Source organism: Quercus suber, unplaced genomic scaffold (assembly GCF_002906115.3).
Source record: "Quercus suber isolate HL8 unplaced genomic scaffold, Cork oak 2.0 scaffold_19, whole genome shotgun sequence".
NCBI lineage: Eukaryota > Viridiplantae > Streptophyta > Magnoliopsida > Fagales > Fagaceae > Quercus > Quercus suber.
In genome coordinates, this window is record NW_027069484.1 from 2,321,143 (window position 1) to 2,348,421 (window position 27,279).

The window sequence follows — 27,279 nt, forward strand, 5'->3', positions numbered from 1 at the left end:
ATCTAAGCATGTAAAAAGAATAACAATGAGACATATAGGCATATTCATCCAAGCTTATCATAAAAGAAACAAATAATGACTTGTTAAACACTTATTCAAGCATGTGTAGAAAGTTAAGAATATAATTAAATACTTACCAGCATAGAACATAAATTAAAAAAGAGGGGAAGTGATCACTTAAAGGGCTAGGGAGAAAGCAAGGAATTACTAAACTACAACCAAAGTAGGAACAATGGCTGCACAACAGTTTTTTTTCTTTTCTGCTCTCTCACTAGCTCTCTAGAGGGAATTCGGGGTCTAGAGAATGACAGAGGTCTTCTCTATTTATAGGGGAAGGGATGGCTTAGGTTTAAAGCTAAGTTTTTAGCTTTCTTCTGAAGCTAAGGAGGGAGATAGCCTGTTTAAATGAGCTGGGACGGAGCTGGTGTTGATCCCCTTTTGAATTTTGAAAAGGAAGTTGAAATGATGCTGCACCCGCTTTGTATTTTGGCTCTAAATTTCCGCTCAAAATTCCAATCGATTCAAGATTGGTGTTTTTTGAAAGGAAATTCAATTATCTACAACTTTTTCAGAAATAGATAAAACCAAATTCCAACGTTTTCCAGACCAAAAATGCATTTAAAATTGCTGCTGAAAAAAGTAACGTCTTTTGAGCATTTTTGAAAATTTTCACAGGATGTATCTGTTTCTATCCACTTTATTTTTCAAAAAAACTTTCTTCTGGAACTAAGGGAAGGGATAAGCCTATTAGATGAGCCTGAAAAGATTTGAGTTTGATCCCCATTTGAAATTTCGAAAGATGATTGAAGATGATATTGAATTTATATTATCTTCTGCACCTGTTTCGTATTTTGGCCATAAATTTATGCTCAAAATTCCAATTGATTCGGAATTAATGTTTTTCGAAAGGAAATTTAATTCTCTACAACTTTTGTAGAAATAGAGAAAACCGAATTTCAACTTTTTCTGGGCCAAAAATGCGATTCAATTTGCTGCTGAAGATAATGACGGTTTTTGAGCATTTTTCTTTTTTTCTTTTTTTTTTCTTTTTTTTTTTGAATTTTTCATGGATCCTTTCTCCAATTCTTTTTTAAAAGAGCAGATAAGATGCCGTAAAAACATATATATATTTTTTTAATGAAATAAAACGAAATCCAATCAAAAATTACACTTAATTGATTTTAAATTAATTCTTGTGAGAACCAATCAAAATTAAGTGTTTAAAATAGGACGTGATCAGGCCCATCGTGTAAATGAACCATAATCATTGAAAATTGTTTGTATGATAACTTTTGATCAGGTGATCCGATCAAAACCCATGACATACCATTATGATCGTTAGAACATCAAGATTTGTTTTGTATCACAAATTTGAAGATCTACCGGTTGGTTAAATGCAAGTTGTAAAATGAGGTGTCTACACCCATGTAAAGAATGATAGGGACATGCAACACGAGATTAACAGATTGAAAAGAGAATTGAGGCACGAGCGACGAAGGCACATGGCTCATAACTCCAAGCAGTCCTATGAGGAGTTAGATGACACCAGTTATAGACAAAGGTCAAGAAGTACACCCAGTGAATCCTTTTCCTATGATGAGGAGTACCACCGTAGACGAGAATATAAGAGTCCGCCATGCAAGGGTTTAGGGAATGACGCCCTGAACAAGGCGTTGAGTCAAGTCTCTAAATTGCCCTTCACGCGACGCATTGAGGATGCAAATATTCCTCGGCGATTCCATCAGCCAACGTTCACCATTTATAATGGTCGAATAGATCCAGTGGAACATGTTAGTCATTTCAGTCAAAGAATGGTCGTTCACGCTAAGGATGAGGCCTTAATGTGTAAGGTCTTCCCATCTAGCCTAGGTCCAGTGGCAATAAGATGGTTTAATGGTTTGAGAGCAAATTCCATTGACTCATTTGGGAAGCTCACCCAAGCTTTTGGTGCCTGCTTTATCACCTGCAGGAGGGTTCCTCAGCCTTTGGGATCGTTATTATTCATGTCTATGTAGGAGGGGGAAACCCTGAGGGCCTATTCTGATAGATACTGGGAAATGTTCAACGAAGTAGATGGAGCCTATGATGACGTGGCTATTAATACTTTTAAGGCTGGCCTTCCATCCGAGCATGGTCTGAGGAAATCTTTGATGGGTAAGCCTGTTACCAATGTGCGCCAGCTTATGGATCGGATTGATAAGTATAGAAAAGTAGAAGAGGATCAGATACAGGGCAGAGGAAAGGCCAAGGTAATCCCCCAAGAGATGAGGGATTTCAGGTCGGACCGGTACAATAATAATCGACCTCGGAAGGACTTTGGAAGGCAACCAGGATCTGCTAATTCCCAGGTGGTTAATGCCGTGTTCCGAGACCCAGTATAACGGGTTCTGGAGAAGATAAAAAACAAGCCATTCTTCAGATAGCCCATTAAGATGGTAGGGGATCCTGCAAAATGTAACCCAAGCCTTTACTGCCAATATCACCAGGATCATGGACATACTACCGAAGATTGTAGAAATTTGTGGGACCATTTGGATCAATTGGTTCGAGAAAGGAGATTGACCCCACTTTTGCATCACTCTAATGGCCGGGGAAGCCAGGCAGGTTTGACATATCGGGGAGATGCTTCTTCAGGACCCCCCTTAGGCATTATAAATGTTATATTTGTAGCCCCAGGAAGAACCGGGTCTTGCCCTTCCAGGGTAATGTTGGTGTCCCATTGCATGGATGAGGGCTCCAGTTCGATGTTGAAGAAGGTCAAAACAAGCACTCCATTGGTGTTGGGATTTTCAGACGAAGATAAGGCAGGAACCATTCAACCGCATGATGACACTTTGGTGGTTATACTCAGGATTGGGGGGTATGATTTGAGGAGAGTGATAGTTGACGAAGGAAGCGTAGTCGAGGTTATGTACCCTGATCTTTATAAGGGGCTAAATTTGACACTCCAGGATTTGACAGCCTGCAATTCCCCTTTGGTGAGCTTTGAAGGTAGATCAGTCATTCTGATGGGTCTGATAAGATTACCCGTCCAGGCTGGCTCGGAGGTAGTGGAAGTGGACTTCATCGTGGTGGATGCTTTCTCACCATATACGGCTATTTTGGGTAAGCCTTGGCTGCATACCTTGGGAGCCATCTCTTCCACACTTCATCAAAAGGTGAAATATCCCTCAAGAGGCTAGGTATCAGAAATATTGGAAAACCAATCTATGGCTAGGTAGTGCTTGATAACGGCTATTCAACGTCGGCTAGAGACAGATACTTCGGCCACTGCAGAGAATGATTTATAGCAATCAAAGACTCCGGCGACCCTTTTCAGCGCACCTGTCGGTGAGGCGGAGTCATTCTGATGGGCTTGATAAGATTACCCGTCCAGGCTGGCTCGGAGGTAGTGGAGGTGGACTTCATCGTGGTGGATGCTTTCTCACCATATACGACTATTTTGGGTAGGCCTTGGCTGCATACCTTGGGAGCCGTCTCTTCCACACTTCATCAAAAGGTGAAATATCCCTCAAGAGGCTAGGTATCAGAAATATTGGAAAACCAATCTATGGCTAGGCAGTACTTGATAACGGCTATTCAACGTCGGCTAGAGACAGATACTTCGGCCATTGTAGAGAATGATTTATAGCAATCAAAGACTCCGGCGACCCTCTTCAGCGCACCTGTCGGTGAGGCGGAGTGTGAAAATTTGGAAAGGGTGAATGTTGGGGATGATCCGGATAAGTTCTTTCAGGTTGGGGCAAAATTGCCTTTGTTGGAGAAGGAACAATTGATTGAGTTCCTTAGAAGAAACATTGATGTATTTGCATGGAATGCTTACGAAGCCCTAGGGGTGGATTCAAACTTCATTTGTCATCATTTGAATGTTAACCCCTCTGTTACTCCGAAGAAATAGCCACCTCGGCGCCGAACCAGAGTGCATGTCGAAGCTATCAGAGATGAGGTGGCATAGCTTAAGCAGGCAGGGGCTATCAAGGAGGTGTTTTATCCCCAGTGGTTAGCCAATACGGTCATAGTGAAAAAGAAGAATGGCAAGTGGCGTGTATGTGTGGACTTCTCCGATCTTAATAAAGCTTGCCCAAAAATCTTTTTCCCTTGCCTCGTATTGACCAGTTGGTGGTCGCGACGGTAGGCCATCGTCAAATGAGCTTTTTAGACGCCTTTCAAGGCTATAATCAGATCCCACTGGCATCAGACGATCAAGAAAAAACAGCTTTCCTCACTCCTACGGGAAACTATCACTACAAGGTAATGCCCTTTGGCTTAAAGAATGCGGGGTCTACTTATCAACGGATGATGACGAAAATGTTTGAGCCACAGTTGGGCAGGGGTGGCGAGATTTATATTGATGATATGGTTGTGAAGAGTAAGATGGTGTCCGAGCATGTGACAGACCTCACAAGTGTTTTTGAGATCTTAAGGAAGCATAAGCTGCGACTAAATCCATCCAAATGTTCATTTGGAGTAAGTTCAGGAAAGTTTCTGCGCTACATGGTGACTCATCGCGGAATTGAAGTGAACCCCGATCAAATTAGAGCCATAAATAGCTTACAACCACCTCAGAATCCCAAGGAGGTCCAGAGGTTGACTGGGATGACTACTGTTTTGAATAAATTCATATCCAGGTCAACAGATAGGTGCAGACCTTTCTTCCTTTTGCTCTACAAGTGAAAAGGATTCGAATGGACCGAGGAGTGTGCTCTGGCATTTCAACAGCTTAAAGAGTATCTATCTCGGCCACCCATTATGTCTAGTCCTGAGGTGGATGAGGTCTTTTTTTTCTACTTGGCAATAACCACTTATGCGATCAGTTTTGTTCTGATACGAGTAGATAATGGCATACAACGGCCAGTCTACTACATGAGCAAGTCGCTTCATGAGGCCGAAGTGCGTTATTTGCCATTAGAAAAAGCCATTTTGGCAGTACACGCTATAAGGAAACTTCCTCATTATTTCCAAGCACACACTATGGTCATCTTAATTCAGTATTCGCTTAAATCAATACTTCGGAGTGTAGACTACACTGGCAGGATTGCCAAGTGGGGCACAATTTTAGGGGCTTTTGATATTAAGTATATGTCTCGTACCTCTATGAAAGGTCAGATTCTCACCGACCTAGTGGCCGAATTTGCTGAAGGCCTTGAAGAAATAGAAGCAAGTCAACACAGCATGGATGAAAAATCAATTGGCCTTATCTCCGCATAACATGCCTCACCTTGGAAAGTATATGTGGATGGAGCAGCAAACGTCTCTCTTTTCTCATCTCTCACAAACCCTACTATAAACCCATCATCATCATCAACAACATGATAATTACCTCCATTACTACTATATTTCCTTTTTTTGGGCACGTAAAATGGTTCACCACCGAACAATTCATTCCCATACAGGTATTTTGTAACCCCACCAGTCTCCAAATCAACCTTTGCCATGCCTGAACACTTAGGCCACGGCTTAGCTATTGCTAAATACACGTACCTAGTTTTTTGTCCAAGAAGCTCCCTATTTACTTGTCCTGCTTCTAGGTTCATTCCTGACACTATGACTCGGCGTGTGGACTTCCCACTCCTCGTGTTTAACCTAATTTCCGTTAACTCACTCCGGGTCGGGTCATCACTTTCGTTGAACACCGAGTCGGGTGGGCTCATGCATGACCCGATTACAACAATAGTACTTTCACCCTCCTCCCAAGCATTCCATAAATGGAAACAAAAACAATCGGGTACATCAACCCATCGGATACCCGACCCGTCAACGTCATTTTTCGCCAAAACCCCTAATCTTGAGGTCTTGGATTGGTCATAAATAACCGAGGACCCGCCCTGAATCATTTCGGATAACTTGAACGCCACCTGGTGATCCGGGACAATCACAAAGTTGTGAGTGACAGCAAAGTCGTGTGTCATCGTAGGTTGTTCCAGTGAGATCTCCACGTCATGTGACTTTGTACCCCACGTGTCGAACTTGAAGTATTTCAGGTACGGTTTTCTCACCACGTTGTAACTCAGCGCGTGAAGCTCTCCGGTGATGGGGTCCAGTTTTGGGTGAGCTATCATGGGACAATGAAGCTGTTTATCGAAATCGAACCGTCCGATCGTTTCGAGATCACCATCACCACTGATATTGACATGGTACGGAAGGTCGTCCTCGGACATAGCTAATAACCTCCCGTTGAAATAAATAAGGCCAGCATTAGCTACACCCATGCCATGCGAGGCATCAACTAAGCCAGCTCTCGCTTGAGCAAAAAACAAAGCAAGCCGAGCCAAACCCGAATGGCCATGAAGCTCACCAATTGGCTTCGGAAATAGTGACCTTCCCAATTTGGCTTCTTGAAGGAGCCGGCTGGTGCTAGTGTAACTACAGCTATAGCTGGCTTGGTTTTTGGAACTTATAGAGTCACAGCGTGTATCAACCATCTCCATCAAACAAGTGGTGACCACCTGGTCCTGAGGGTGCGTACTGAGGATTAGCACCGTTTCTCAAGTATACTCCGCGTAGGCAGGATGGTACTTGACCCACCACTTCAAGATCATGCTGAACCGGGTACTCATGAACCGGGGCAAAATTACCCGATATCTGAATTGCCGGGTCGACTGTTTTGGTTAAGTCATGGCTTTTTTCTATGTGTTAATATTAGGGAAGTCTCAATTTGGTCTAGAACTGAAGCTGCTAGCTTCTGAAAAGGATTTAGGTGAGGTGGGTACGTGGGTTTCTGTGGGGCTGTTGATATTGGATTGAATGATGGTTTAGCTACTTCTGGGGTCATTGGTGGCTTTTTAGGGAGTGTTTTCTTAGATGGGTTAGTTAATGAGAATTTGGGATGTGATAAGAGAGCATGGGAATGGGATTGGGTTTTTGGGTCTTGTGGGTACCGGTGGTGGATAAGCTTTATTTTTGAGATTAGAGGTTGTTGGCGAGGGTGATGGTAAGGTATTGAAGTGCAAAGAGGCTTGCATGGCTATCTGAAAATATTTGGGAGAGAAGAAAAGTGTGTGGAAGAAAATAATGGTGTGGGATACTTTGGTTGCTTTGTTGTTGTTCTTATAGGAAATGAACAAGTGTGTCAAGCGGGAGCTATCCAGCTCTTCGAGCGAGTAAGAAGAGCAATGGACACGTGTGAGATGGGTTTGAACTTTGAAGGTTGGGTAATGTACTCTTTATTCAACATTAACCTTTTCCACTAGCAAGTTAAAAATTTTTATTTTTTATGGTAAAAAAGCAGGTTAGAATTAGAAGTTTTGTAGAAATCAATAAGAATACTTGTCCTATTCTAGGTGCTTCACCAACCAACCGTTATTTACCATATATAATAGTGAAATATTAAGATTCAGCAACCCAAAATAAAAATAAAATAGTGAAATATTAAGACTCAAAAAGTAGTACCCAACTTAAAATCTATATATATATATATATATAACTAGTTAAACGCCCGTGAGTTGCACAGTATTATTATAAATTTATATAATATAATAATAAAATGAATAAATTGTATTGGTGTAACAACCATCAAATAAATGATAACTCCTCAATGAAAAATTATTTTCTAACACACTAATTGTGTTATAATGAGACTTGTAGTTACATGTATCGAGTTTTTTACTTTAGAATTTTGTATCTATTGGATCTACAATATAAGTACTAATTTTTGTAAGAAATTTGCAATTTTGTTAACAATAATATAATGAAAAGAAAATGTTAGAAGTTGTTTTTACCTTTGGGAGATTGTTAAATTCCTCTTTGTAAACTATATTTTTAGTGTATCATTGTTCTTGTTTGTCATTGTTGTTTATTAAAATCTTTAGTTCTTCAGGGCTTGTTACTCAAGACAAAGCAACGTATAACTGGCCATGACTGAACATCCTTGACTCCTTTTTTATTGTCACAGCATAACAAATTTTTAAAGGAAACTGTTTTCTTTTTAGGATGAATGATCTCTTGCACAAATATTTGATTCTTGAATAGTATTTGTTTGCCTTTTGGAGATCGAATGAATTTGTAGCTCTTTGCATCATTCATTCATAATGGATTTTTGTCTTAATCTTGCACCTCTTGCTATTCCAACGTTGTTCAACTATTTTAAGAAAAATTAAAAGTTTGTACCAAAAAATATTAATTATTGAACTGAAAACACTTGAAAACAAATTTATCATCAGATAAATGTACACAATTCAAGCAAATGAGTTTGCAATTTGCTACCAATTCATTATGTAAAATAAAAGTATGACCATATTGGCACCTTTAAATGTTCATTGCTTATATGGTCTGTTTGAAAGAATAGTTGATTCTTGAATAATGATTCTTTGCCTTTTCTTGGTTGAATATACCAATCTTGATTATCGTAAATAGATAATCAATATTCGTTTTAATCTTGTAACTCTTTTTATTTCAGCATTGTTCAACTATTTAACCCAAAAATAAAAAATAAAGGCAAACGGCTATAGTATAGACAACCAAACTAACAATATGTAAATCAAGTCTCATAAGTTCATTATTTTCTTTAATATTAAGTACCTCCCACATTCTTATGACTCTTACTCTACATTCCAATCATTTGTTATATCTTTAATTTTGTCTACCATTCTAATAAAAAATTATAGAAATAAAAATAAAAACATCAAAATGTTATCAACAATTTATCATCATATTAATATCAAGATAAAAAAAAATTATGATATTTATGTAAAAGTACTTTGATTAAAATAACTAATACAATAGAGATGCATTCCCCTTTTCTTTATATCATGGTAATGTTAAAAGTGCTTACTTTGATGGTGTTTGTCCACAGATTGATTTTCTAAGCCATTAAAGTAAAAGAAAAAAAAAATAATAGTTTGTGCATGTACGTCACTGTATACCAACTCTTAAAAGATGAGTTGTTGTTTTTTTTTTTTTATTGTGTTTTCTTCTACCAGAATATCATTGAGTGGATTCTTCTATTCTAAGAGTGATGAATAACTCAAAAATAAGATTGTCCTCTAAATCAAAATTGAGGGTAATATAAACAAAATAAATAAATTTTTATCAACAATTTACCATCAAATTAAAGTTAAAAAAGAAGTTTTTCCTCAAAATCAAAATTAAGGGATGGAAACAACATAGTAACATTGGAACCTATGTCATAAACATGTAATTTATATATGATATACAAAATTGGAACCCACTTTATCTTTGTATTTAACTAAAATCTTTAATATTAATAAAATATGGGAGATCATGAGAGAAGAATTATAAAAAGAAAAATCTTACATGCAAGTTCATAATATTAAAGATACTACAACATTGGTGAGACACTATGCTTTTTGTAGTTAAACTTTATCCAAATAAAAATATATACCTCTGCAAGGTTTTGTAGGTAGGAGAATAATAGAGTAAAAACTTGTACGGTTGGTAGTAAAAAATCATAATTTTATCACATATATTTATACTCCATGTTGAAGAAGTTGATATGAGCAAAAAATTGTGCTATGTGATGAGAGAAAATAGCAAAATATTCTAAACTAACATCTAACATAAAATTAATTTGTAGATAAAAACAAAAAATAAAAATAAAAATTGTATTTCAGGCACCTAATCTGAAAATTTAGATAAAAAGGATGTATATCAAATTATCAATTAACATAGGCCTCATGTATATCAATCAACTAGAACTCTTTTGTAGATGAAAAAAAAAAATGCATCTCAGGCACCTAATTTGAAATATTTTAGATTAAAAGTTCTCATGTATATCAATTAATGTAGGCCTCATGTATTTAAAACTCTATATCTATATTAATGTTAATAATAACTCTATATTAAATTCTGTAGTTTATCCAAAGAATAAAAAAGTGAAGGAAAAAAATAAGTAGTTTTTTTTTTAAAATTGAGTCCAAGAGACGTTAAATTACAAATTATATGGATGAACAATTTTAGTATATCAATTAACGTAGGCTTCATGTATTTAGAACTTTATATCTATATCAACGTTAATCATATACAACTCTATACTAAATTTTGGAGTTTATCCAAAGAATAAAAAAGTTAGGGAAAAAAATAGTTTAAAAAAAAAGGTCCATGAGACGTTAAATTAGAAAAGATTTAGATGAACAATTTTAGTCTTTGCTATTCAAAGTGATTTGGTCTCCACATTGAAGAATTTTATATGAACAAAAAGTATAAAGCTAATATTAATTGAATAGAATTTTATAAACTAAAATTCTAAATGCTATGTTGCAACCTTAGACAAAATAAACTAAACAAAGAACAAATTAAACACTTACGTTGTTGTATTTTTATCCACTTATAAATACAGCAAATGTAATTCAACTTTAATTAAATTAAGATTTTTATCCACTTAGAAATTATATTTGAATAAAAATTATATTCACTTAGAAATTATAATTGAAGAAAACTTTTTTTTTTCCCTTAAAATCTAAAAATTTAAGAAAACTTTTGCAATTTGGTACCACAACTTGTCAAAATTATAGCGTTTAAGCCCAATTTTTATTACATATAATATAATATGATTTGATAGTTAAGAATAAGAGATTTGAACTCAAAATATCCTAATTGAAAGTATCAATAAATACTACTAAACTCTTAGCAAATTCTAAGGTTTTTATTTATATAGAAATACATTAATACTACATGAGATCGATTTATGCCTATGAATTCAAATAGTAGCCTATTGCAATCACCCATCACACACATTACTCCAAAATTTAAATGCAAATCAACCCCACAAGGCCACGATGAACCCTCTTTTTTTTCTTTTCTTTTTTTAGTAAAAGGCGTAAGAATAGTTCGCTCTATGCTCACCGCCCAGCTCCGTAACCCCACAATGAAGTGAATGAACCCAACTACCGCAATTACACCATCACAAATCAACTCGAATACGACAAGCAAGTCACTATCTTAGCAAAGGCTAATCAAAAACCAAGTTCCATGGTTGCGTAGAAATATACCCATCCCCTACAAACCATGATAACATTTATAGTTATATACTTTATTTTACAACCATTTTTAGCGCTAAAGGTAAAATAGTAATTTTACACAAGTGTAAATTTCGTAAATGACATTGACATGTAATTTCACATATCACAAGTAGTCATTATGCAATTAATAAGGATTAATAGGTCCGTATATTTTGTGTAGAAAAAAAATGCTTAGAGTATTGTTTTATGAAAGCTTTGAATTTGATTGGTCAACAAATTATCTTACCACATTAGTTACATGACCACCACTAATATGGGATACGGCTCAATGGGAGGTCCTATACACGTGTGAATGAAATTAGATACTTTTAATGTGTTCTAATGATACCTTTCCTATGGCAATTTAAGTTCATGATGCACTTCTCCTTTTATCAACTATTATGAAAACGTGACTTCGGATAGAATATAATAGCAAAAAAAACATATTATTGACCTTGATTAGTTTGATGAGTCTCAAAATTTTGAAACTAAGATCTCGTTCTTGTTACATAAAAGGAATTAAGATATCTAGTTTGGCTTCCATGTTGTCAGACGAGGATCCACTGGCTACCCTTGTTGTGGAGACAGATTTTCAACACAAACTCCACTATAAGGCTTAGAAATATTTCCCCTCCCTCAAAAAGAAAAAGAAAAAAAAAATCTCCATATCTTCATCAACACCAGTTCACTATCATCATCCATCGATATCATAAATAAAGTAGATAGAACCTTAGAAAACAAGGATGCAATTAGTTATTCTGGTCCACTTTCTTGCTGTACGTAATCATATCCTTAAACCTAAGGTTTGTCTAGCTACATTATTTGCGTGTACCACATGCATGCAACTTCTATTATTATTGAATAGACTCATTTAATATAGATTATAGCTTATAGATTTTTGTTAGAGACTATCCTTAAAGATAAGGTGTATTTAATATCTTGCTATATGATATTTTTATATATTTTAAATCAAAAAGGTAAACTATGTACAAATATTAGGAGAAAGGCAGACAACTACAATAAATTTGTGTGTGCAAACCTATAAATTTGTTATGAAGGATTTTTTTTTTTTTTTTTTCCTTTTCAAATTACTTTCTTGCTGTACGTAATCATATCCTTAAACCTAAGGTTTGTCTAGCTACATTATTTGCGTGTACCACATGCATGCAACTTCTATTATTATTGAATAGACTCATTTAATATAGATTATAGCTTATAGATTTTTGTTAGAGACTATCCTTAAAGATAAGGTGTATTTAATATCTTGCTATATGATATTTTTATATATTTTAAATCAAAAAGGTAAACTATGTACAAATATTAGGAGAAAGGCAGACAACTACAATAAATTTGTGTGTGCAAACCTATAAATTTGTTATGAAGGATTTTTTTTTTTTTTTTTTCCTTTTCAAATAAAAGAGGATTAGTCCCTAATTATCTGACAAAACATCTTGTCACAAACATAAAGACAATTTGAAAGTGGGTTGTGTTTCGGGGAAGCCAAAAATAAATCCAACCTTATAGCTCAAATGCAAGACTTGAGGGAAACATGCAAAACGGATTACTAATTTGTCTCTCATTTGGGCTTAAGTTGACAATTAGATAAGACTCATGATTAGATGATTATATATATATATATATTACGCAGACACATACATCTAATCATGAGGGGGTTGTGTTTCAAAAACCAAAAATAAACCCAATTTTAAAGCTCAAATATGCAAGACTTGATGTGGCTTCTTAATTTGTCTCTCATCTGGGCATAAGCTGGCAATTAGATTAGAACCATGATTAGCTATGACGATATATACACACACACACACGTATAGAGATATATATTGGTTAGCCAAGTGAGATAGCTATGATTGCAACACTTGGGTGGGGGTGGGGGGAAGCTTTTGATGATGCTGGCTTCTTTAGCCAACAGAACACTGAAAGGGACTCACAATCTTAGAGAGATGGAATAGATCTAAATTGGACAATGTGTGACATATGTGTGCAACAAAGTTTTTCCTGTTGAGAAAGGGTGTCATTGATTTAGGTGAGTTTTCTTAAGTATGTGCCAAATTCTGAAATTCATATCTATTGTGTTAAAAGAGAATATCTGGCTTCCACATCAATTAGGATTAAACATCTAGGTTCTTGTAGAAATGGCTATTTGCTTAAGAAAAACTGACCGTGCCAGCACTCTTCCACGCTATATCTATGAAAGCCACCTCGATCCAATGTGTCATGGATATCCCCTCTGGAGATGCATAGCAAGCTAAAGAAGACATTTTTCAATCTTCATTTACTTCAGGCAACTTTCTAGTTTCCTCCAATTTTTGGGACCAAGAATTTATCAGCTAAATCTCAACTAGTCTACGAAACTTTGTGTAGTACATTAAATTATAGATTCCAAAAAGTTATAATAGAAATGAAACAAAAGATATAACATTAATAATTAAAGAAGAGAATAATATTATAAAAGTTGTTAGTCAAAAATATTGGATTTTGTGCTTATAATTTAAAGAGAGATTACCACCGCACACTCTTGATGCGATATCACTCTACAAGTATAAGTGCTTATAGGGTAAGGAGAGTAAGGGTCAGAGTTTAAGTCTCTAAGAAGAAGCTTCACACACATATACATTTAAATTAAACTATAGTGGAATTTCTATCTTGAAAAAAAAAAAAAAAAAAAAAAGACGAAGAAGAAGAAGAAGAGAGACTAAAGAACATGTTTCTTCCTTTTAAACAAAAAAATCAGGAGCATGATGGTTGAATATAGCAGATCTTATACTTTCTAAATCCGTAAACCCATAAAAAAAATAAGTCTCTCAGTGCAATCAACAAGGACGGAGCCAAGACTTAGAATTTAAGGGGGCAACTTTACTGCTGACTGCGTATAAAACTTTGTCTTTTGGCTTTGCTACTTAACTGCTAAAGGGTTTTGTTTATTTATTTTTGTGTGTTTTTTACGTGTGTCTTGCTTCTAGGTAAGAATAAAATTATTTCATTTAAAATTTTTTAAAGGATTGGGCTGTTGTTTTGAGTAAAATTGGTCGATTAAACTTAATTGTTTTTAACTTTATTATTGGTAATTTTGTTGTTAGGCTAATTTTTTTTAGGCTTGTATATTTTGTTTTAGATTTTATATCAAGTTTTTTTATGGCCTTTAAAAAGATGAAAATGCTAAGGTTACAAACTTTTTTTACAAATTGCTAATGTGGTGAGTGGCTATTGATAAGTTAAAAAGTGATGTAAGTGGTAAGTCTAGACGCAAACCAATATGAATTTACTACCTCAATAATTTGTAAAAATGTTGTAGAAAGTTTTGTAGTTATAGTATTACTCTTAAAAGAATCATTGATATTGTTAAGGGGACCAAAGTATAATTTATAGAATAAAATTACTAAAATTAGTACCTATATAATACTAATATTTATAAATAAATAAATAAAAATAGGGGGTGGAGGGGCATTGCCCCTTTTGGTCCAACTATGCCTCTATCCCTAGCAATCAACACTTACACATACCACAAACTTATAGTAAAATAAGACCTATGCAATTAACACCTTACTAGTGACTTGGCATAGAATAAACAAACAAACAAAGAGAGCAGAGAGACAATGATTTTTTTATTGATTTACGCTTTTACGCTTGCCTTTTGATTTGAACTTAGACGAAGAATACACGGCTATTTATATTATAGAAAACTTACACCTTATACTCTTAATTTCAAGATAAATTTTACAACTAATCTGTGTACAACTTCCTTACCCAAAACTAATTTTTAGGGTAGATAAATAAAAACACTGAAGTTTATAGATTCTACAGTGTTTTTTTACTTTTTTTTTTTTTTATCCTTCTCGCTCTCTCTCTCTCTATCGCTCTCTCTCATAGCGCTTTGCGGTCATGGCTATTAATCAATTTCAAAACCTTTCTATTTTTCTATTATTTTCTAGGCAACCAAATAGAGCTCTGGACTAGGTTTTTTTTTTTACAATTTTCGTTTTGATTTCTTCATCGAGATCATCGCCATCGAAATGATTTCACCGTCTCGCTCCTCCTTCAGCAATTCACCGTTCTCCAATTTCGGCAGGTTCTTCTTCTTCTTCTTCTTCTTCTTCTCTCTCTCTCTCTCTTTTCTTCAATTTTTGAAAATTTATGATTTTATGGTTGAGGATAATTGGAATTTCTTCATGTCAAGCACCGTTGAATTTGTTACTTCGTGTTTGTGTTTTGATTGCGATTTTTTGATGGTGTTGTTGACGATTTTTTTTTTTTTTAATGTAGTTATATGGTGGAGAAGAATAGGAAACTTCAAAACCAGTTTGAAGCCGAAGCTTTGACTTCTTCTCATGGTGGTTCGGGTTCTGTGAAGCCTATATTCGATGGGGTTTCCATCTTTGTCTATACTTTTTTGGGGATTGGATAAGAACTTCATATGTTTGAATCAAGAGACATGGAAGTGAATGTGGGATAAGAATGTGTATGTTCATGCTCAAACTATATACCTTTTTACCTTGTTTAAGTCTAAGCTTTCGTAAAATTTATATTAGCACCCTCTAATGATGGAACCAAGAGATCAAATTTGGCACCTACTAAAGAGCCTCTGCTATCACTTTTACATATATATATATATATTTGTTTTTGTATTGATTTTAAAGTTTTTTGTGCAACTCTTCAGTTTATGTTGTACATGGACATGGAGGTTAATGGTGTCCCACTAAAGGTAACAACTAGATGGTGAAAAATATCTTAGGAAGAACTTATTCAGTTCAGCATAATATGAAATCACTGAAGGGCTATAGGGTTTCTTGTGTCACTTTTGTGATCCTATATAAAACATCTTACACACCAGGACTGCCCTGGTTTAAAAACACATTTCAATGAGATTTGTGCAGGCATATGATATGCAACCAGACACATTTCAATAACTTAGAATATCTTTTTTAATTTTACTTGCTATTTGACATGGTTTAATAACTTAGAATGTCAAAACCAGTAGATATGGGCATTACACTATTTATAAGTATTGGGGAGCAATTACATATGTGCACTTATACATAATCACCTTTATAGTCTCATGAAACATATGCTTTAAGAAAGTTGACTTTAATGACATAGGTAATGAGCACCGAATCAGTAATTGGAAATTTGACTTTCATGACACATTTTTGAATGAATTAGCAGCTCTCAAATCCCGAACCAGTGCACTTGCTCTTGGCAGCCCAAAACTTTTATGTGCCAGAATATCAGTGCCTCATGACTGAATCCAAACTATATGAATGTTTTTCCCCCATTTTTTCTATTCTTAATTTTTCCTCCATTTTTTATGGTTCACCTATTGTTTGGAGTGGCATTTGGTCCTTGCAGGACACATTGGTTTCTGTTTCACAATGTTAGAAGAGATGTAATGGACATGCAAATATAATGCACACTATATTGTAGGATCTTTTGAGCTCATGGATTTAAGTCTTTGTCATATCTGGTGGAAGTTCTGTTGTTACATACACAGAGACTCATGCTTGCACAGTCACACATAAATTTTAAAGGGGAAAATGCATTACCTGTTACCAGCTTACCATCATAGATACAATTTTATGCGTGCCTATAATAATAATAATAATAATAATAATAAATAACATGTCAACATCTAATTTTTTTAAAAATATATTAATTTTACAAAAATTAAAAAACATAAAAACAAAATTTAAAACATAAAAATACATCAGATTTGAATAAAAATAAACAAGAAGATGAACCCAGATCACAGGAACACAAGAACATGAACACAGATCATAAGAACACAAACCAAGATCATAAGAACACAAACCCAGATAACAAGAACAGTACTCAAAGAATTTCTATTCCAAAATTTGTATACATTCTTCCACCAAAAATCAATTGTAAATTAAATAAAAAATGGGTGTGGTGTTCTTCCGCAAAAATCAAAACCCAAACCATTAAACCCAATGACCACCACTACAATCTGCCACACTAACCCATATCCACCAGCACCAAACCCGAGAGACCTCTAGCACCACCACTACCAGATCCATCACCACCAAATCCTACAATCAAATTTCAACCACAACTTAAACATATTTTGAACCATTGAACAACCCAAACCCCCCACACCATCATGGATCAAAGAAAGCGGCACCAAGTGGGTGAGTCCAAGAAAAGAAGAGATAGAGGGAAAGATCAAGGAGGCTACCTTGATGGTGGCTGGTGGCGGTGAGTGGTGAGGAAGGAAACCACAGCCACCACCACCGATCTGAGTTTCACAACACACACAAGGGGGAGATGCTATGTTGCCCATCATTTTCTCCGATCCATGTTGCCAACCAAGCACTGAAGCCTCCATGATCAAAACCCAGAAGAGGGATAAGCAGATTTGCTTGCCGTTGGTTTGATAATTTTTGGATTTGATTATTTTGTTTGGGTTTGAGAAAATTGGGGGTTTTGGTTTGTTTTTCCAGTAAGCATTTGACCTGATCTTCATTGATGATTCATTTTTTCTCTCATAATTCGACCAATCTGGATTTTTTGTGTTTGTTTCTCAAGAAAATTTATGGGTTTGAAGGTCAAGATTTTCTTTTTTGGAGATTGGTTCGGTTGTTAGGTTTATGGGTCTTCTAGGTTTGGTTGTTTTGCTGGAGATTCGGATTTGGTTTTAGGAGATTGATTTTGCAGGAGATCTAGGTTTGAGAGTTGTAGCTGTAATTGTAACCGCCAACTCATCGGGTTTGAAACATTTTGCAGGAGATCAATTTTTCTTTGCTTAGCTATGTATAACGTAATAAAATACAAAAATGACTTGAATAACCTGATGTTTGTTATTGTGTTCTTTGTGTTTTTAAATTTGAGTTTGTGTTTGATTCTAGGTTGGTGCTCTTATATTCTTGTGTTGATGTTTAAATTTGTGATCATACTCTTGTTCAAAATGAATTAGATCTAAATTTATGTATTTTATTGTTTTTAACTCTGTTTTTTCTTTTTTTATTTAGTTAAAATTGATAAATTATTTTTTTAAAAATTAAATGTTGATGTGACATTTTTTATAATATTTTAATTCTTCTGTCAGCCACTTTAGATATTTTCGTCGGTTGACTAACAGAAAGAACAAAAATAACACGCGTTAATTGGTTTGGAGAATAAAAATAATAAAAGTAAAATGTAGGAACCAAAATAAAATAAAAAAAAAAAAAAAAAAGCCAAAAATTAAAAGATACTAATTCACTTATTAGATTTTATTTTTATTATTATAATATAAATAAATAATATAACATTTCATCCATATCTACTACTCTCTCTCTATGTATATATATATATATATATATACACACACATGTCACTCTTCTCTAGGCATGACTTTCGGTGGTGCTTTTGGTCTTCCAAGTTCCAACCTTCTTTAATTAATGTACAACTGCTGCCTCTTCCTTCTCTTTCTCCGTACGCCATTCTATTTTCACTTTACATTTCTTTCTTCTTCTTGGAGGAATCTCTAATTGTTATCCATCACAAATTTGTTTTCTAGGTGAGAAATCTTCCACCTTGTTTTTATTATTTTTATTTTTAACTTCTACTCTTAATCTTCATCGTTACTGGATGTGTTTGATTTGATTCTTGCTGCACTCGTTTCAATTGTTAACAACTCTTCTATGTACTTATGTTCTGTTCTCTTAGCATTATATCTTCTCATGCCCATTCAATTTGCATATAGTGTATTTCGTTTTCTTCATAATCTTCTTTTCTTTTTCTTTTTTCATGCCAGAAAAGGTGGGACCAAAATCATCTTCTTCTTTTTTAAGTTACTTGTGAAAATTATTCACTAAGTGTACAACTTTCACTCCCTCTTGTTTGGATTAGGAAACTGGAGGGTTGGTGGTGCTTTTCAATTTGATGGGAATTTATACTTATATCTAAAGCTCTTTTTTTGATTAATATACTCTCACCATAACAAAACACTTTTATATTATATAATAATAATAGGTGATTGCATTTCCTATTTCTAAGACTGCATTTTACTTGGCAATTCATTTTATCTTTTTTAAAATTAAAAAAAAAAAAAAATGTTTGGCTTTTTTTCATTTATAAATTTTCATTTAGAATTTTTCATTTATAAATTTTCTAGGTTAGCTGGATAAGCCTTTAATTTTGTCAAAGTGAAGCCTTTCAATTTTGTGAAAGAAGACACTGTGTTGAAATAATGACAGTTGACTCCTTGAGGTAGTCTGCAAGGATTGTTTGGCTTTGTGCTTCTGATTGCATTCAGTTGTGACCTGTGAAAGATGAATATTGCTTCTGATCTTGTTGCTTTCTTCTTCTTATTATTATTATTCTCAATATTTTTTCCCCTTTTGGAAGATATTTGTTAATAACCATATTCAACCAAATCATTGCATTCGTTTTCCTTCATCTGCTTGCATTTTATTAAACTCTCTCCATCACTTGCTTTTTAAAAGATAGATTTCTTTCCGGAAGTTTTTAGAATAAATTTTTTTCTGAGTAAAATGTTTCTCCTATTGAAGTCCAATCCTTTATGACTTGTAGAATATATATGGGCTAAGTTGAGTATTTCATGGGAGGTATAGATGACAATGAACCCCCGTTGAAACGACCAAAAGTTCCCTTGGGAGATTCAAATAGCTTCTCAGGAGACTCACTTCTTACACAGTCTGCCGCTTGCTCTTTGGGAGACTTGATGGCTAGGCCTCTACCCTCCCAAGGGGATGAAGAAACGGTTGGTTCAAAAGGAGTCATCAAAAGATCCGAATTCATCAAAATTATAACTAGAGCGTTATATTCACTTGGATATGATAAGAGTGGGGCCCTTTTAGAGGAAGAATCAGGAATACCATTGCACACTTCAGTGGTTAATTTGCTTATGCAGCAAGTGAGGGATGGAAAATGGAATGAATCTGTGGCCACATTGCATACAATTGGGGATTTAGATGAAACAACTGTAAAATCAGCATCTTTCCTGATGTTGGAGCAGAAGTTCCTTGAACTTCTGAGAATTGATGAAGTGACTGATGCTTTAGATACTCTTAGGAATGAAATTGTCCCTCTTTGTGTCAATGTGAGCCGAGTTCATGAGCTTACTGCCTGCATTGTCTCTCCTTCATGGAGTGCAATTCTTGGGCTTTCCAGCCATGATACTGATGTTGCAAGGTCACGGTCAAAGATTTTGGAGAAACTACAGAAGTTACTTCCTGCGGCAGTCATGATACCTGAAAAAAGGTTAGAACATCTAGTTGAGCAAACTCTTGATGTGCAACGAGATGCTTGTGTGTTTCACAACACTCTGGATGGTGATTTGTCTTTGTATTCGGATCATCATTGTGGGAGAAGGCAGATTCCTTCTCAAACGTTACAGGTTAGAGTGCCTCTGGATATGTGGATCTTTGCTTCTATGAGTGTGTGTGTATTTTTTACTCCCTTGGATGTTTCATTGGCCAATAAACAATCTAACTCTTAGGCATTATTTGTTGAGCATATGAAAGATAATGCAGTTGTTGATTTGTTGAGATGGTTTATTTATCAAAAGCGGCAGGAGACATGAGTGAACTTTTGATTTGTTTTCCCCAACTATATCATGTGGCATCTCTAGAATAAAAACTGTTCTTGCCTGTATTCAGAATTGCTTGTATTTTTTAATTTTTAAAATGTTAGTATGTAGGTTGGAGAAGGTTAGTTTTTTAATGACTTCTGTGTTGCATTAGTGTGGAGCTAACTGCTATTACTGTAGCTTTTCATGTCTGACAAAATGTCATGGCAGAGGAGCCTATAACATCCACTGAGGCATGTTGGATTTTGACACCTCCTTAGCCCAGCAACATGGCATGAGATATTGGAAAATGAAATTTTAGTTGACTTTGTCAGCATCGTTACTTACATAAGAACAATTTAAATTGTTGGCTATATAATATATATTTTTTTATGAGAGTAAATAATGTAATGATTTTGAATTTTAGTAGTGAAGGTCCATTTTGAAGATACTGGAGCATGAATGGGAGTCAGATGAAATTACACAAGTATAATTTATTGCTATTTTGCAAATTTTTTTCTAAAAAATTGAATAAATTGATATTATTTAGTAAGCAATGACATTCTTTATTTCTCTTTTCTTTTTGAATGAGACCTGAAATGTCAGCCGCAGTCTCTCAAAAAGGTTGCTGTAAGTAAAGGTCCTCAGTTTTTTTTGAGAGACCTTCAACATGCTTACAGCAACCTTTATGAGACTGAATGTCCTTAGTTTTTAGTTGTGCTCATATTTGGAATACTGAACATCCTTGATTTTAATTGTTTTCAAATTTTCTTCAGCATACTAATATAATTATCCTTTTCTGTTTTGGATACTGTTATCTTGATAAAATCATATTATCCCCTTATCTTGCATGTTTGTGTCAATTTTAATTTCCTTTGTTAGGTTGTTAATCATAACCCCATTGTGAATCATCACTACCTGGGCATTGCCATTGCAGCCATCATCACTGTGATTGTTACACTTATCAGTATCGGCTTATATGACTTGTTGAATTTAAGCTGCCTATGCAATCTATTTGTGATTTTGTCTTGTGTGCCTAAATGGAGTGCAAGTTTGCTGTTATGAGTTCTTCACCAATTACTTGGGTGAGTCAATTTGAAAATTTTGCTTGTTGAATTTAACAGGTACTGCAAGCACATACAGATGAAGTTTGGTTTTTGGAATTTTCACATAATGGGAAATATCTCGCTTCATCATCAAAAGATCGATCAGCAATTATATGGGAGGTAACTTTATGATTTTCTTAATGAATATTGGCTTTTAACCATTGACACAGAATAAATGAACCTTTTTTTTGATAATTAAATAACTGAACCGTTTAATCTCTCAGGCTCTCTCTCTCTCTCTCTCTAATTTGTTGTTAGTTGCATCAAGTATCAGCATTCTGGCCTATCTCTTTGAATTGGTTAGGGGATGATCTTACTAGATTGGTTCAAGATGAAGTCCTTTGCTATATGCTTTTTGCAAATGATATAGTTTTAGTGGATGAAACCATACCTAGAATTAATGTCAAGTTAGAAATTTGGAGAGGTCTTTCAGCTAAGTAGGACTTAAACAAAGTCCATGGAATGTAAGTTTAATAAAAGTAGAAACAAAGATGAAGTGATTGTAAGACTTGATGATCAAGAGATACCAAAGAGTGTGTGCTTTTGATATCTTGGATCAATTGTTCATAAAGCTGGAGAGATTATGATGAATTATAGGTTAAGAGCATGGTAGATGAATGGAGAAGCGCGGTAGGAGTATTGTATGATTGAAAATATACCAATTAATTTAAAAAGAAAATTTTAGATGACTGACAGACTAATTCTGCTTTATGGTACTGAATTTTGGTTTATTAAGAAGCTAATTTGCTTATAAAATGTGTGTAATTGAAATAAAAACGTTAAAATGGATAAGTGGAAATACAAGATAGGATTTGAAATAAATAAATTCACAAGACGGGTGACCCCTAATGATTACAAGATAAGGGAGGGTCACTTGAGATGGTTTGGTAAGGTACACAGGAGAGCGATTAACGCAGTGAGGAAAACTGAGTTGATTTAAGTTGAAGGACAAAAAAAGTAGGAAATACCTAAAGTAAAACTTGTAGAATTACTAACAAAGGACTTGTCAATTAAGAATGTGACAAAGAGTATGGTCTGGATAGGATAGAATGATGGGGAAATTACACTTTACCCCTCTAAACTGTACCCACTTTTACATTTACCTCCTAAACTATGAGAATGCACACTTACTTCCTTAAACTATTCACACTTTACACCCCACTGTTAAGTTATCTGTTAACTTGGATAAAAATTATACATGTGCAAGTCACATGACTTTTTCACAAGTGGCATCCAATTAAAAGACTGAATTTCCCCCATCTTTAATCTCTTAAAATAGAATAGGTCCCTCACGTGTTCTCTGGAACTCACTCCCTTCCATCCTTGTGTCTTCTTCCTCGATTCCTCTGCACAAGAGACTAAAATGGCTGATATAAGAAATGGGCTGGTCGAGTAAAATGCTTCTAAAGGGAGCCTGACAATACACCATGCACACCAATCCGCAAATAAAAGAAGCACCGTCAAGAAGCTTATAAGTCCAGTATTGATTGAAACCCCCAGTTTAATCCTGCAATTATAGTGTGCAAAAAGACCAAGATCAAACTAAAGAAACCATGAACACTTCTCATTAATACAATCAACTGAAATATTACCCAAGAGCACAGGCATTAATATGATGAGTGTAGATAGGGGGATTCACTATTATATTTTCTTAGTCTTCAAAGAAGATTGAGCAAAATACAAATATAACTAACTATAACTACTATGATAAGTACTACAGCGGCAAACTTGCCTTTGTTTCCTGCTTCTCCCAAGAATTGCAAGCCAGTGAGCAGTCACTGCAAAAGCCTCATCAGTTTTTACAGTAACACTAGGCATGTCATCGTCAGTTATTGGATTTAGCGCGATTTCTGTATTGCTCTCTTCACCTTCTCAGGATGAAAGCATGTACCCAGTCATCCCATCATTATCATTCCAATCATGAAGCAATGGTACATACCAAATGAATCCTATAGAACAAAATGATTCTCTAAGTATACTAACCAAGCTGTGCTGTGCAATACATCATTGCAATGATATCATATAGAGAACTCAAATTTGCAAGTGTGAGTGGGGTAGGAGGAACCGAGGAAGAACATGTGAGGACCGAAGGGAGTGAATTTTAGAGAACCCATGAGGGACCTGTGCTGTTTTAAGAGATTAAAGTTGGGGGCAATTTGGTCTTTTAATTGGATGCCACTTATACAAAAGTCACCTGACTTGCACGTTAGTGTAAATTTCTGTACAAGTTAAACAGCTAACTAAATGGTAGGGTACAAAGTGTGAAGGGGGTAAGTGTGCATTCTCATAGTTTAGGGGGTAAAGTAATTTACCCTAGAATGACGGAACAAAATATGCGTCCAATTTTGAGTTCATTGATATTCTTTCACCTCTTATTGGCCGGGATACCATGTAGCACTGATCTGGTGTGTGGATTCTGCCTCTGTATGCATTATGGTGAATGAAATGCTCTTTTTTCCTGGGTGATTTCCTATGAATCACAGCACGGACACGAATACGGGCACGGGCACAAACACGAGTATAACATGGTGACACGACAATTTTTGAAAAATTAGGACACGGATACGGCGGGGATACGTATATTAATTAGTTATTAAATTTATTTTTATTTTTATTTTTAAATATTGTTAAGAATTTTTTTTTTTTATTCATATAATGTTAAACATATATCAATTTAAGAGTAATAAAGGATAATAAAATAAATTCATGACTAATATATGATGTTTAGAAATTAGAATACAAACCAAGAATAGGATCTAAAAGAGTTGTTAAATTACCGATTCTTCCAAAAGTTTAAGTTATTAAGAAATAGTGAATTTAGTCACTTAACCATAATTCTAACACTCTCTCTCACGTGTGGGCTCAAACTTCCTTTTAATAGATGAGGCCTATTTTAAATGGAAGGTAGAGTGAAAACAAGGATCGAACTCAGGATCTCCTGTTCTAATACCATGTCAAATTACCGATTCTCCAAAAAACTTAAACTATTAGAAAATAGTGAATTTACTCACTTAACTATAATTCTAACAAGAGTAAATAAAAGATAACTAGATAAGTGTTCAAAATTAAAACCAAAAGGATATAAAAAATTAGTGTCCTCCTGTGTCTTGCAATACACGGTTGGGACATGGGTGCAAAAGTGTCCAACGCCAGTCCCGTGTTTGACACGGGTACAACACCCTAAGTGAAGTTGCTTTCTAGGTTGATTGGAATTTGCTCTAACGTGGCAATGCATTGCATGAAAGCTTGGAATTCTACATAGAAGTTAACGAAATAGAATCAGGTCCATGTATAACTTGCTTTCTGAGATGAATACAGTACTCTTTCCACAGTTCCACTGCCCTTCAGTTCAATCACTGCTAGAAAACACATGAATTTATTCATATTCCATTGGAATGTGAACGTCGTATCGCCTTCTCAAACGTGGCAAACTGTTTTGGAGGCATTCCCAGTATCACCTCCTTGATGTTTTGCAACAGCCACTCTGTGGCTTTCTTACCATGAACATCGATCTCGTGAATCCTTCAACTCGTTCGTAGATTCGAAGTGTGAAAACTGAGCCCCCTCTTCTAGGATGAGTTGAAAGGCCTTTTATTCAATATAGAAATTGCGCACCCCATCCATGGAAGATTGCTAAACTAAGAAATCTTTGGCTAATTCAAGGTAGCCGTATAACTTTAATGGAATATATCTGTAACTTGTATCTGGAGAGGGAAAAATAAATGTAATTTGGGTAAAATACTATTTTCCTAAACTTTACCAAAAGTTTGTTTTTCATCCCTAAACTTTAAAAAGTTTGTTTTTCGTCCCTAAACTATTGAAAATGTTTTATTTATATCCCTAAACTTTACTAGAAGTTTGTTTTTCATTCTTAAACTATTGAAAAAAGTTATTTTTTCATCCTTTTTTTTTTGTCTCTAAACTATTGAAAAAACTCTTTACAAAGTTTAGGGATGAAAAAAGAACTTTTTAAAGTTTAAGGACGAAAAACAAACTTTTGTTAAAATTTAGGGAATAAAATAGTATTTTACTCATGTGATTTATATATTGACCTGCATTTGCGGCAGGAGGTCCTTTAAAGTGATTGGTATAAGTGCTTGATGATAAGTGGAACCTAAGTTTTAAATCTTAGGAAAGTATGGGATACAGTTCTAGTGATTTAAGTACATAACATAATAGAGCCTCTAATGCGATAAAGGACTAGCTTAAGTAGATTTCCTTGGAGGGCAGTTATTTGGAACAAACATTATTAGCCAAGGATGGCTGGAATATTCTAATTAGGCTCAACTTTTCTTCCCTATCCCTTTTGTAGAGGCATCAGGCTGTCAGACATGGTTTGTTGCACTGTTTATTGTACTACTCTACTTGTTTCTGTTTCTTTAATGTCATCGTCCCCGTTAAATATCAAATATCAAATTTATTATTTCAAAGTATTCTGTCTTAAATGATTGAGAAAATTTACTCTTTTAGGTTAAAGAGGATGGCCACTTTTCATTGAAGCATGTACTAACTGGTCACCAAAAGCCGGTGTTGATGGTTTCATGGGGCCCAGGTGACCATCAGCTGCTCACATGTGGACTGGAGGAGGTCATCAGACGTTGGGATGTCGCTACAGGGGAATGTCTCCATATTTATGAGAAAAATGGTGTTGCCCTGGTTTCCTGTGGATGGTTTCCCGATGGTAGGGGGATATTCTCTGGTATGACTGACAAAAGTATCTGCCTGTGGGATTTGGATGGAAGAGAGCTGGAATGTTGGAAAGGGCAGCATACACTTAGGATATCAGACATGGCTGTGACTGATGATGGAAAGAGGATCATAAGCATTTGCAGGGAAACAGCAATACTGTTGCTTGACAGGGAGGCAAAATTTGAGAGACTGATTGAAGAGGAGGAGGTAATCACTTCATTCTCATTGTCAAAGGACAACAAATTGCTACTGGTCAATCTTACAAACCAAGAAATTCATCTTTGGAGCATAGAGGGTGATCTGAAGGTCGTGGCGAAGTACCGAGGTCACAAGCGTGTCCGATTTGTCATTAGATCTTGTTTTGGTGGATTTGAGCAAGCCTTTGTTGCAAGTGGGAGTGAGGATTCCCAGGTAATCTTCATTGAAGCCGAGTTATTTGATGAGAATAAGGATCTTCTAGTAATAACTATAAACAAAATTTATAATTTATTCTACTTTTCATCTTATAATTTTATGTGCACATTTTGATCTGTTGGTTTGTGCAACCCAAGTCATTTTTAATTCAACTAGACTGTTAAGAAGTTACAGTTCTCTAGAAGAGTTATATCCAAGGATGGTGTGTGAGTGTTATGAAGTTGTATGTGTTATTTATGACTCGTCCAATAGTCTTTGGGTTGAATGACATCTCCTGCTCTATTAAACAAGGATTGGACACTTATATCATAGGTTAAATCCTATTTGAGTGCATTAGTTGTGTAAAAGGAGCTCCCCTGCCCCGCTGCCACCGGGGGGGGGGGGGGGGGGGGGGGGGGGGGGGGGGGGGTATGCAAATATAATGCACACTATATTGTAGGATCTTTTGAGCTCATGGATTTAAGTCTTTGTCATATCTGGTGGAAGTTCTGTTGTTACATACACAGAGACTCATGCTTGCACAGTCACACATAAATTTTAAAGGGGAAAATGCATTACCTGTTACCAGCTTACC

General features: G+C 35.2%; 4 protein-coding genes and 1 long non-coding RNA gene across 5 annotated transcripts; 3 read left to right on the forward strand and 2 right to left on the reverse strand.

The window, feature by feature from the left end:
• The first annotated feature begins 1,502 nt into the window (after positions 1–1,502).
• Positions 1,503–2,381, forward strand: LOC136062805 (uncharacterized). Its single transcript, XM_065762366.1, has 2 exons — positions 1,503–1,973; positions 2,016–2,381. The coding sequence occupies exons 1-2, from the start codon at positions 1,503–1,505 to the stop codon at positions 2,379–2,381; spliced, it is 837 nt and encodes a 278-aa protein (XP_065618438.1).
• A 51-nt stretch (positions 2,382–2,432) lies between these two features.
• LOC112034137 (uncharacterized) lies at positions 2,433–3,182 on the forward strand. The gene has a single exon (XM_024066931.1). The coding sequence runs from the start codon at positions 2,433–2,435 to the stop codon at positions 3,180–3,182; it is 750 nt and encodes a 249-aa protein (XP_023922699.1).
• A 1,980-nt stretch (positions 3,183–5,162) lies between these two features.
• Positions 5,163–6,850, reverse strand: LOC112034138 (9-cis-epoxycarotenoid dioxygenase NCED6, chloroplastic-like). Its single transcript, XM_065762375.1, is given in 4 exon segments — positions 5,163–6,398; positions 6,401–6,417; positions 6,420–6,630; positions 6,632–6,850. Coding segments are annotated over 4 exon segments (1,605 nt in total). The 5' UTR covers positions 6,773–6,850.
• Positions 6,851–16,746: 9,896 nt separating this feature from the next.
• LOC136062853 (uncharacterized) lies at positions 16,747–18,121 on the reverse strand. The gene is made up of 2 exons (XR_010624598.1): positions 17,161–18,121; positions 16,747–17,014 (listed from the first exon to the last, which is right to left on the reverse strand). It is a non-coding gene; the product is annotated as an uncharacterized LOC136062853 (long non-coding RNA).
• A 165-nt stretch (positions 18,122–18,286) lies between these two features.
• LOC112027269 (WD repeat-containing protein 26 homolog) lies at positions 18,287–26,925 on the forward strand. The gene is made up of 4 exons (XM_065762026.1): positions 18,287–18,483; positions 19,500–20,325; positions 21,621–21,722; positions 26,073–26,925. Exons 2-4 carry the CDS (start codon positions 19,528–19,530, stop codon positions 26,817–26,819), a joined length of 1,647 nt encoding a protein of 548 aa, XP_065618098.1. The 5' UTR covers positions 18,287–18,483; positions 19,500–19,527; the 3' UTR covers positions 26,820–26,925.
• Positions 26,926–27,279: the final 354 nt, after the last annotated feature.

Bases quoted from the DNA above. Each gene is read 5' to 3' on its own strand.
- LOC136062805 (XM_065762366.1), top strand. From the start codon at position 1,503: ATGGCTCATAACTCCAAGCAGTCCTATGAGGAGTTAGATGACACCAGT. The intron at 1,974-2,015 runs GTTCCTCAGCCT...ATGTCTATGTAG, and splicing joins GCTTTATCACCTGCAGGAGG to GAGGGGGAAACCCTGAGGGC.
- LOC112034137 (XM_024066931.1), top strand. From the start codon at position 2,433: ATGGTAGGGGATCCTGCAAAATGTAACCCAAGCCTTTACTGCCAATAT.
- LOC112027269 (XM_065762026.1), top strand. From the start codon at position 19,528: ATGGGAGGTATAGATGACAATGAACCCCCGTTGAAACGACCAAAAGTT. The intron at 20,326-21,620 runs GTTAGAGTGCCT...TGAATTTAACAG, and splicing joins TTCCTTCTCAAACGTTACAG to GTACTGCAAGCACATACAGA. The intron at 21,723-26,072 runs GTAACTTTATGA...TTACTCTTTTAG, and splicing joins GATCAGCAATTATATGGGAG to GTTAAAGAGGATGGCCACTT.